The sequence below is a fragment of the Aplysia californica genome, unplaced genomic scaffold, assembly GCF_000002075.1.
Source record: "Aplysia californica isolate F4 #8 unplaced genomic scaffold, AplCal3.0 scaffold00916, whole genome shotgun sequence".
Classification (NCBI taxonomy): Eukaryota; Metazoa; Mollusca; class Gastropoda; order Aplysiida; family Aplysiidae; genus Aplysia; species Aplysia californica.
This window is the reverse complement of record NW_004798186.1, coordinates 80,376-92,372: the sequence shown is the minus strand read 5'-3', so window position 1 is coordinate 92,372 and position 11,997 is coordinate 80,376. Positions and strand designations below refer to the sequence as shown.

The following is an 11,997-nucleotide window of genomic DNA, read 5'->3' as shown; positions in this document are numbered from 1 at the left end:
AGATGTCTACAGTGGTGACAGTGACAGAACCTACCAGCCCCCAGCAGCTGTGGACAGAAGCGACGACGACGACATGGACGATTTGAGATCAAGGTCACTCCCCGCGAGTTCCCGCCAGAGCCTGGCCGGCGTGTCCAGCCCGACCACCCTCCCCTTGTCCAGGACCAGGATCCGGTCGGAGTCTCGGACAGTGGTCAGCCGGTGCGCCACGGTGAGGACAGTGCAGCCGGACAGCTGTGACCGCATCAGCTCCTGGACCTTCCGGTCGGTGTCGAAGTCAATAGCCGCCGTGGCCTCGTCCAAAACCACCACGCGACAGCGAGACAACATGGCGCGCGCCAGACACAAGAGCTGGCGCTGACCCACGCTGAAGTAAACCCCGCCTTCCTGACACGCCCACTCCAGCTTCCCGGGCAGCGATTGGACCGTTTCCTCCATGTGGGCGTGGCGTAGGGCGGCCCAGATGTCCGCGTCTTTCGCCACGCGGTGATGAGGGTCGAGGTTGGAGCGCAAGCTACCGGAAAACAGAACAGGGTCTTGGGGGATGATGGCGAGCCTGGACCGGAGATCGTGTAGACCTACCGTGCTGATATCCACCCCGTCAATCCTCACAGAGCCCTCAGTCGCCTCCAGCAGACGGAAGAGGGAGTGAACTAGGGTGGTTTTCCCCGCCCCTGTCCGGCCTACGATGCCGATTCTCTCCCCTGGAGACACGGAGAACGTCACGTTTTTCAGGACAGGTCTGTAGGCAGGGCTGTAGCAGACGGTAAGGTTCTCGAACTGGACATGTCCGTGACTGGGCCAGGTGGGGGTCAGGCGGGGTAACACGTCATCGCTGCTGTCCCAAGCAGCCTCGTCCTCGGTGCGGGTGACGTCAGAGATGTGTCGGACACAGACCAGGTTCCGGGACACGTCTGTTAGGTTGTTGCACAGCCAGGCGATTCTACACACAAAAACAATAACACAATATAAAAACACAACAGATAGATTCTAGTCAGACGATTCTACACACGACAACAACACAATAAAAAAACACAAAAGTTAGATTTCCTACTGGGACAACAAAGTATCTTATCTTATCTTATCTATCTTATCTTATCTTATCTGATTTTTATCTTATCTTATCTTATCTTATCTGATTTTTATCTTATCTTATCTTATCTTTTATGCTACACACAAAAACAGAGAAAAATACAACAGTTAGATTGTGACACAGCCAGATATAGAAACATGACAGTTCGATTGTTGTACAGCCAGGTGATTCTACACACAACACAATATAGAAACATGGCAGTCAGTCTCTTAGCCTAACAAACAAACATGACGGAATCTTAGTTTGCAGTGCACTTCAATAATGGGCTTTTATCTCTTAGTTATAGACCGGCATTATTTACCCTGGATTCAGGGGAATTAAATCATGGCTGACCAAGGGAAATCGCATATTATGTTATATTCTTTTGTGTTTTTAGTGTGTTTCCCTCTTAGTAATGTACACATATTGTACACCATTGTAAAAGGCATTGAACGTAGAAAAAGATTAGTATAAAAATATTGAAATTCAAAGGAAAATGTGTTGGTTTTGAAGAGTTACATAACATTACGACATCAAACAAAGAGAACAGGGGAAAAAAAATTCTTCTTTCCGTGACAAAGTCAGATTCACCACTTTCTACTCCTAAATCTGTGTTATCGTTAGGTTCTCTCAGTAATTCACTTGCTTTCTCAGCAGTGTGCCTTACCAAGCGTTTACCTGACGACGCAGAAGGCTTATTCTTCGACATAGTGAAAATTTCAGAAACGACACACGAATCCCAACGCAAAACAAAGCTCAAAACTCGCATCAACGCACTGTAAACAATTGAAAAGCCCCGCTATTTCTTTACATACGGTGGATGTCACCTTTAACCCACGCTAAACCCATCGGAGAAAACTAGTATCGCTTTTATCTTCGTCTTTGAATAAGGAAATAAAAACAACACAGTATGTGTCGTCCCGGCTGATGGCGGTCGGCGGAAACAACACAGTATGTGTCGTTACAGCCTATAAGAGTTAAATACATAGTAATAATTATAATGGTCATCCAACTCCTAGACCGCCCTGCAAAGACCTGAGAAAATTTAATTAGCCAGAACATTTTGTTTTTATCTTGTTTTAACTGCGTGCAGACGACAAACGCGAACAAGCTATGGTAAAATGTAGGTAATACCTTTTATGTGGACCGTCATTTTCTTAACCATAAATTAACCAACTAATTCACGCACTAGGGTGAACCTACTGTCTAAGACAGTCACTTTTCTCTTCAGCAATGGATGACCGACTTAGATAAATCCGAATGTGGTAAAAAAGGGGGAATAAAAGTTATCATATGGGGTGGGGGAGCAAGGGGGGTGGGGGCATTAGGGGATAGGCAAACCGATCGCCCGACTCGTCGCCTGACAACAAACACGTTTTTTTTTGGGGGGGGGGGGTTGGGGGGGGGTTATGTAGTTGTTTTTGTGCCACGATAGCCGCTTTGTGCCCTCAATATGGCTAGAAAGTTAACCTGACCCGACCAGACCCGACCAGACCCGAACAAATCGCACCTATGGGCACCCCCTATTCGACAACTCACCCATTTCCCAGCTCCAGAGAGCACGTGACGGCCAGCCCCATCCTGCTCGCTCCCCCGGCCGTCTCGCTGTCTGTGATCGCCGCCAACATAGCGCTGAGGGCCACAAACACGTTGCTCATCTGCCACATGACCAAGTTAGCGGCCGTATTCTGCCCGAAATCCCTGTAAAACACCCTGTTGGTCTCGTCCTGCGCCTCGTTGTAGGCTTGCAAGAAGCGCTCCGATTGGCCGAACGCCCTGATCACGTGAGCCCCGTCCACCGCCTCGTGGGCCAGACTAGACTGGACGTCTCTCTGAGCGGCCGCCAGTTTGCTGACAGCTGATGAGAACCTCGAGTTGACTCTGTGGTTCATCACCATGGGCAACAGCACAAGCGGAAGTGACAACAAGACTACAGGACACGCCCAGCAGACGAGGAAAATGCTCAAAGCCGTGAAGTAAAACCCGGACACCACCACGTTCAGTGACAAGGGCAGAGGGTGACCGATCTCGTGGATGTCAAAGCCGAAGCGCACGGCCAGCTTGCCAACGGATGTGTCGTTGAAAAACTTGAGGGGGGATCGTAGGACTGACCACAACAGGGCACTCGCCAGGCCTTGTGTTGACCGCGCATTCCACAGGGCGAAGCAGAAGTCAAATATCACCTGGGCGACTGTTGCCAGAACAGACATCCCCAGGAAGAGCTGTAGGTAATAAAAACTGACGTCTTTCACTTTCAGATGATCAACCTCTGCTCTCGTAGCATTAACTTCCAGCCAGCAAGTTTGGTCGGACGTCGAATTCGACTGCATGGGCGGACCGAAAATAACACGTTCATAATCTGAGTTAGCGGCACAGCTCTTAAAAGCCTCTGGCGTCTGGGGCAGCTGAAACTGGACAGCTTGTGACCAGAGAGAAAAGACCAGGTTGGAGAGGGAGACGAGAGTGGGCGGGATCAGCCGGAGAACGAACAAACCACAGGCGCACCACAAGCCACACACGCGGAGGTAGACCAGAAGGCTTCTGCTCGTCGCATGACCGGCCGCCGGGTCAGAGGTCACAGAAGTGAGGTCGTCGTCGTCTTCTTCTTCAGGGTCATTATACCCGGAGGGTGGTGGGTCAATCTCGTTTTGGCTTGTGGCAGACGATGACTTTTTGGTAGTAGGATCATCTTTCTCTAGAGCTACTTCACCCAACTCTATCTCTCTACCTCGATCATCATACTCTTTCTCACTATCTCCTGCATGCCACTCTTTCTCTCTATCTTGTTCATCATACTCTTCCTTTAGTTCTCCTGCACTCCACTCTTTCTTTCTATCTTGGCCATCCCACTCTGTCATCTCTCTATCTTGTTCATCATACTCTTTCTCACTATCTCCTGCACCCCACCTCTCGTTCTCTCTTTCTTGTGCACCACACCCTTTCTTTCTTTCTTGTTCATCCCACTTTTTCTCTCTATCTTCTACATGACCTCCGGCGGTACCGATCTGACCTTGACCACTACACTCCTCGCCAAGCACCCCGTGACCTTTGACCTTCTGATCCAGGTCACGTGCCTCCCCCCGCCTCACCCTCCTCACACACGCGACCCCCCGACCCTTGTTCTCCACCAGGTATACAGCACCCACCCGGGACAACCACTGCAAGCCGTGAGTGACCATCACTCGAGTCTTTCCCGCCAAAAAGCCGCCTTCTCCGATCAAATTCCGGAACACCTGGTCCCCGACGAGAGGGTCAAGGGCGCTGAGGGGGTCATCCAGGAGGTAGAGGTCAGCCCCGCTGTAAGCCGCCCTGGCTAGACTCACCCTCTGCTTCTGCCCCCCGCTCAGAGTGACGCCTCTCTCCCCCAGCACCACCAAATCCTCGCCCGGGAATGTTTCTAAATCTGCCCCCAGCTGGCAAACGCGAAGAACTGTGCGGTACAACCCTTCGTCAAACTCTCGGCCAAACAGCACGTTGTTTCTGAGCGTGTCGTTGACTAACCAAGCCTCCTGTGAGACGTAGGCCGTTGTTCCGTTGACCTTCGCTGAACCTCCCAGATGCTCCATCTCCCCGAGGAGAGCAGACAGAAATGCGGTTTTCCCGCTGCCGACTCTGCCTACTACACCGACCAACTCGCCGCGTGCTACCCTTAGACTCACATCTCTCAGTTCAAATCCTGTCGTGTTTTCAGCCTCCCAAGAAAAACTGGCATTTTCCAGCACTATACTTGGGCTCCGTCCATCAGGCATACTTTCTGTCTCTGACCTCGTCGTCTGCTCAGTCCCGGCCGGAACAAAGTAGTTCTGTGTCACGTCAAAACCGTCCGCCACGTCACTTATGCCCCTCCGGCCCCTTACGTCACGACACCACGTCGTCTCCCCCAACAGACAAGCTCGGCGGCCAGCAACGTTCTTCGGGGAAACATCAAGATCCGAACTCGGTTTCCCTTGGTTAAAATCCGTACAGCCACACGGCGGCGAGTCACACGGACAAGAAGACCCCAACCTCTCGGCGTCAGGAGACAACAGCAACTGCTCTATCCTGGACAAGGAATCTTTGAACACGGCGAAGCTGGCGGCTATGTCCGGAATCTCTTCCATCATACAGCCCATGTCTCTGACGAGGATCACTATTGAGAACAGCAGGTCAGCCTTCAGAATCTCGTTGGACAACAGGAGTAGAAGAAAGACCAGACCAGTCATAAACATCGGCACAACGGTTGGCATCAAGGAGAAGATCGTTTTGAAACAGAAGATTTTCCTCAAGAGAACCATCTCTTTCTCCACAGCTGTCTCGACTTTAGAGCCATAGATCTTCTCCAGCGCGTGCAGTTTCAGCACTTTGATGCCTCTCAGAAGTTCCGTGACAATGGCCATCTTATCGTCCCTCGCTCGCGAGCGTTGATAATACATCCCCTCAAGGTGACCGTTGGCAAAATACGCCAGAGCAACCACACACGATATGAGGCACGTGACCAAGACAGCGGACGGGCCGGTGAAGTAGTAGAGGAGGGCAAAGTTCCTCAACATCAGGAAGAAGCTGTTCAGACTACACAGGAGCCAGGAGTAGGTCTCGGACAGGAGAGGTAGGTCCTCTGTGAGAATGGCGGTCAGCTGAGCAGCTGTATAACGTCTCCTCACCGACGGAGAGAGACGGAGAACTTTCTCGAACACGAGTCCTCCCAAACCGGCTTTGACCGTCAGCGCGCTGGTTCTCCCTGTGAAGTGAAGCCGCTCCTGCGCAAAGCACGAGACAAAAAGCAGCGCCAGAATGAGACAGCAAAGAAGCAGAGACAGGGAGAGGCCGCCGGCAGCCGCCCCCTTCTCCTCCTCCTCGGGTTTCCAGACTGGCTCCTGCGTCCGGAGCAGCCACGTCATCAGGACAGGTCTGGCCAGTGCCGTGGCCACGTGTTTGACCAACAGAAGGAGAACGATATGCCAGAACAGGCGACGGTACACCACGTTCAGTGTTCTCAACACAGGGCTCTTCAACACCGAGAACGAGGACACGGCCTCATTGTGTCCCTGCGACGTGTCAGTTGTAGTGTGTCCTGTCAGTGACGTGTCAGTTGTACTGTGTCGTGTCAGTGTTTTGTCAGTTGTACCGTGTCCTAACAATGACGAGGACGATGTGTCAGTTATACTGTGTCCTTGTAACGATGTGTCTTTTGTACTGTGTCCTCCTAACAATGTGTCAGTTGTGCTGTGTCCTGTCAGCGTTGTGTCAGTTGTACTGTGTCCTGTCAGTGTTTTGTCAATTGTACTGTGTCCTAACAACGACGTGTCACTTGTGCTATGTCCTAACGGTGTGTCAATCGAACTGTGTCCCGGCGATGCCTCAGTTGCTCTGCCTCGCTGACTCGACTCAGACTCATCTCGTCCACAATCCACCGGCCTCCCCTCTCCTCCCTGCCTCGCAACGACAGCTTCTCGCCTATCCTCACATCTCCCGCGGCGCTCTTTCTCCCAGACTGCTTGCAGACGAGACGACCAGAGATCTGACGTCATCCCATCAGGCAGTGGCGGGAGCTGGTCAGAGGTCAGAGAGGGTCCAGGGTCAAGGGGTACGCCCCTCCTCCCCCACAAAAACAGCAGCTCGGACCACAAGGACACGCCAGGGGGCACGTGCTCATCTATCCCCGACAGATTCTTCTCTTTCTCTTTCTCTTTCTCTTCCTGTGCGGTGCACTTCTCTTTCTCTTCCGGTGCGGTGCACTTCTCTTTCTCTTCCGGTGCGGTGCATTTCTCTTTCTCTTCCTCTTCCGGTGCGGTGCACTTCTCTTTCTCTTCCTCTTCCGGTGCGGTGCAATTCTTTTTCTCTTCCGGTGCAGTGCACTTTCTGCAGCGCACTGAGGCCTCCTGCTTCGTCTGCTTCGTCTGCTTCGTTGCCATGGCGAAGCGTCTTCCTTCCTCCAAGCAGACAGACCCGCCTTGAAAACTTCGATGACGAAACTTCCGAATCCAATTAAATCTGGAATACATTGGTGTTTTGATTACGACACGCCATTTTTTTTATCCCCCCCCCCCCCCCCCACACACACACTCACCTCCTCCTCCTTCTTTTCCGTTATCAAATAAATAGCTAGCGTCTTTATCTCTCTTTCTTCTCTTCTTTATATCGTATGTTACTCTCTAGTTGAGTTACACTTCTAATCTTCTGTACCAACAGTGTGATCGAATATTATCATTAAGTGTGTTGTTAGTTTCATGAAACTCGGAATAGAATTAAATACTAAATCTCTCTCCCTTCTCCAAAATCCTGCAAGCTGATCTAGATTATGTTAATTAGGATTTGTAAAATTTGGGAGTCAACGTGGTGAAATCAGCCGCTCGTCAAACTATTGAAAAGGAAGAATGTTCAGGAAATGTATTGTATTCAGCTTTCATTTTCTTTTTTTTCTTCTATTTTATGGTTGGGGGGGGGGGGGGGGGGGCTCTTAAATCCAATTTTACGGCGCTCGCAACTGCATAAGGTCGTGTGAGCACGCAGGACACACACAATAGTTTCAGCTGGTAGGAAATTTTGAATTTTGCCCGGGTGGGGACCGAAGCCTACTCTTATCGATTTTAGACCACCAAGGGATCTTTAACGTGCGCAACTTGGACACAGGACCTCCGAGATTTTTCGCCCTTGCCCGAGGAGGCTAGGTGTAGATTTTTTCTACCAGAAGATCAGAGGGGTGGCGGTAAGAAGGGGCAAAGGAGTAACAGTAGAAAGGCTGCAGAAAGAGTCAGGAGCCTAGAGGTGGGGGTAAAGGAGGAGAAGGGGTGGGGACAGAAAGTGGAGACGAAATCAGACGACAGATCTTTGCTGGAGAGAAGGAAAGGAGGTGAAAGGAGACAATTTTAGAGAAGAAAATGTTTCAGTCGCTACCCGGATTCGAACCCGGAACCTTTAAATAAGAGGCGAACACCTTAACCTCTAGGCCAAGAGAGTCTCCTACCTTCTTTTCATTAAATATTAAGTCAAACAAACAAGCTTTAAGATGTTACCAATTACGCCAAAAATATTGACGAGCGTTTGATTTCACCGTGTCGTGACACGACATTAAACATGAGGAGACCCCCCCCCCCCCCGGGGCAGTGCCACTGACTGTCGTGTCAGTAGGCTGTTCCCAAAGGGGAGACATTTCTCGTTCAAGTACAATAAGTAGAATTGTAAATGGGCTGATTCATGTCACGCTCATAACTGTGCCTGATCTACAACAGGGAACTGCTGCTTTTTCTTCCTTATCCTTACTATTGTCATTTTCCTCTACTTCTTTTGTATGTTGGTCACACCTGCTATTTCCGGGGTGCCTTGATAGTCGAAGCAGACTTTGTGCTGTTGAAGCTAGAGAGGTGAGAGGAGTAAGTCTGATTCCCTGTAAGGACTTCTCTGTTGACACCTACCCCTTGGCGCTCATATGACCTTATGCAGTTGCGAGCGCAGTAAAACCTCTACTATTTAAAAAAAAAGAAAAGAAAATTAAACACGACGAGAAAACTGTGAAGGGGGCATATTATTATTATTATTATTATTATTATTATCTGTGCATATTATGTACACTTGGACCACGTTCCATGGCGATCTTGAAGATAGACGTAGTCAGAAACTGGGTCAGAGTGTGTCAGCCTTGTGGGGTATTGTTATCGTTAATGACACAGACACACACACACACACACGCACACACACAAACACACATACGCACACACGCGCGCACACACACACACACACTCACACACAAACTCCCCCCCCTCTCTCTCTCTCTTTGTGTGTGTGTGTGTGTGTGTGTGTGTTCGCGTGTGTGTGTGTGCGTGAGTGTGTGTGTGTGTGTGTGTGTGTGTGTGTTTGTGTGTGTGTGTGAAAGAGACAGAGACAGATATATTGACCCAAACAGATAGATAAAGTGACAGAAAAAAAAGAGATAAGAGAGAGGTGAGAGAGAGATGAGAGAGAGAGATGAGAGAGAGAGAGAGAGAGAGAGAGAGAGAGACAGACAGACAGACAGACAGACAGACAGACAGACAGACAGACAGACAGACAGAATAATACCAGAGAGTGTTTTACTGTTTATCATTCCAAAAGAACAAGAGCGGAGATCGGAAAGGAAACAATCAGCAGAAGGGGACACAAAGGTTGAACAAAAAAAAAATCAAAACAAAATCACGTTGCTATGGTTACCTGAGCCAAACGGGAAAAAAACCTCCACACACAAACGAGCGACAAGAAAGCAGCAGTTCTTGAAATAGGCTGTGCACCCCCCACTCACACACAGACACGAACACAAACTGTTTTATATCTTCATGTCGAGAGGACACACGACAAAAATAGACAGCACGCGAGCTTAACTCCTAGCATACAGGTTATGGCTATGTCTCGTCCTCTGTACGAAGCCAGTATAATAATTAAACATTTTTTCCCGTCTCAGTTTTCGATTAGCATCACAAACTTCCCTACATATATTATTATTATTATTATTATTATTATTATTATTATTATTATTATTATTTATTATTATTATTTATTATTATTATTATTATTTATTATTATTATTATTATTATTATTATTATTATTATTATTATTATTATTATCTATTATTATTATTATTATTATTATTATTATTTATTATTATTATTATTATTATTATTATTATTATTATTACTAGTAAAAGTACCCGTTCTAGGAACGGAATAACAATGAAGAAGTACTTCTCTTATTCTCCACTCCTGATTAATCTATTAAAATTTACACAGAAGTAACAACAGACCGGGCAGGAAATTAATGTTCCTAGCTATAAACATATAAATATATAAATATTATTGGTTTCTATTCTGGCCAACAAAGATTGGCCGAGGTTTGATAGATTTACTTACGATTACAGCATCAACATTGAGTCGATAGTGCCGTAAAACACCTACTCAATAAAAAACAAAAACCCAATGTCATCAGTGAACAAAATACTGCGCGCCGCTGTAACTTTAACCCCGCTGAGACGGCGAGAGTTAAAGAACAGAATCCGAAAAAAAACAACCCCAAAACAAAACAGGGTCAGCGAGAACTTGCCACTGGTGGTGCAACACATCGGCTCAAGGATAGTGCGCTGCGACAGCAAGCAGTCAGCCCCTCGAGATAAACACAGGAAAAAAAGCTTCCCGCAGAAGTAGGCCTATATCCTGTTATCGAAAGATTCTTCACTAGTACTAGTTGTAAAGTAGCAGTTAGTAAAGAATCTTTGCTGCTTTTGGGTGTAGATATTTTTGGTCTGTTCTCTTATAAAGTCCAACCTGTTCTAAAGACCACGTAAGTATAATAAGACAATCAAAAGCTAAAGCCTATTCATATCGATTTTAGGACCACCAATGGATCTTTAACGAGCACAACTTGCACATGGGGCGTGTTTTGTTTTGAGTGTAAATAATCCAGTGATGCTTACAATTTTGTTCTGGATATATTATTATATTAACAATCCAGTATAAAACACGAACTTCTCATTTCCTACCTAGTGGGGTGTTAATTTAGGGGGGGGGGTGGGGGGGTGGGGGTGGTGGAAGAGGGGAGATTGATGATATTATGATGACAGTGTGTAAAACAATCACCTGTATAAAACACGCAGTTCTCATTTCCTGCCTTGAGGGGCGTTGATAGGGGAGGGGGGGGAGGTAGGTGACATAAAGAATGAAACCGTTGAAGACGGTCATATGTCTAAGACGGCCACTTTTAATTCATTTTGTTTGAACAAACAGGTAGCTACCGGTCAAAAACTGTCCAAGATGGCCTTGCTCCCATTGTCGAAAACAAAAGGGGTTGTCTCAAACAGGTCTTGGACGGAGTCGGTTTGTTGTTTCTTGGTAAGCGTTTTACGCCCCTCGCAACGGCATAAGGCCATACTATAAGCTCATGAGACATAATTAAACATTTTCACTTTTTGAATTTTGCCCGGGAGGCGGCCAAAGCCAAAGCCTACTGATATCGATTTAAGGACCACCAATGGATCTTTAACGTGTGCAACTTGCGGCGGGACGTGGTTTGATCTGAGTGAAAACAATCCAGTGATGCTGATGTGTGGTAGAGTTGTGTTCGAAGTCTAAACATTCCAGTGCTTCTTAGAGTTTTGTTCTGAGCGTAAACAATTCCAGTGCTTCTTTGAGTTTTGTTCGGAGCGTAAACAATCCCATGATTCTTTGAGTTTTATTCTGAGTGTAAACAATCCCATGATTCTTTGAGTTTTGTTCTGAGCATAAACAATCCCATGATTCTTTGAGTTTTGTTCTGAGCATAAAAAATCCCATGATTCTTTGAGTTTTGTTCTGAGCGTAAACAATCCCATGATTCTTTGAGTTTTGTTCTGAGTGTAAACAATCCCATGATTCTTTGAGTTTTGTTCTGAGTGTAAACAATCCCATGATTCTTTGAGTTTTGTTCTGAGCATAAACAATCCCATGATTCTTTGAGTTTTGTTCTGAGCATAAACAATCCCATGATTCTTTGAGTTTTGTTCTGAGTGTAAACAATCCCATGATTCTTTGAGTTTTGTTCTGAGAGTAAACAATCCAGTGATGCTGAAGTGTGGTAGAGGTTGTTTTTTTTATAATAGAGGGTTTTGCGGCGCTCGCAACTGCATAAGGTCATATGAGCGCCAAGAGGTGGGTGTCAACAGAAAAGTCTTTCCAGGGAATCAGACTTAAACTGCTCACCTCTCTAGCTTCAACGGCACAAAGTCTGCCTCGACTATCAAGGCACCCCGGAAATAGCTGGTCACAAGAGAGTGACAAACATACAAAAGAAGTAGAGGAAAATGACAATAGTAAGGATCAGGAAAGAAAAAGCAGCAGTTTCCAGTTGTAGATCAGCCTCGCACAGTTATGAGCGTGACTTTAGTCAGCCCATTTACAATTCTACTATGCTTGAACGAGATATGTCCCCCCTTTGGGAATGGCCAAAA

At 47.3% G+C, this 11,997-nt stretch overlaps 1 protein-coding gene across 1 annotated transcript; it reads right to left on the bottom strand.

The window, feature by feature from the left end:
• On the bottom strand, positions 1-6,706 carry LOC101852127 (multidrug resistance-associated protein 1). Its single transcript, XM_005110608.3, has 2 exons — positions 2,612-6,706; positions 1-943 (listed from the first exon to the last, which is right to left on the bottom strand). Exons 1-2 carry the CDS (start codon positions 6,577-6,579, stop codon positions 31-33), a joined length of 4,881 nt encoding a protein of 1,626 aa, XP_005110665.2. The 5' UTR covers positions 6,580-6,706; the 3' UTR covers positions 1-30.
• Positions 6,707-11,997: the final 5,291 nt, after the last annotated feature.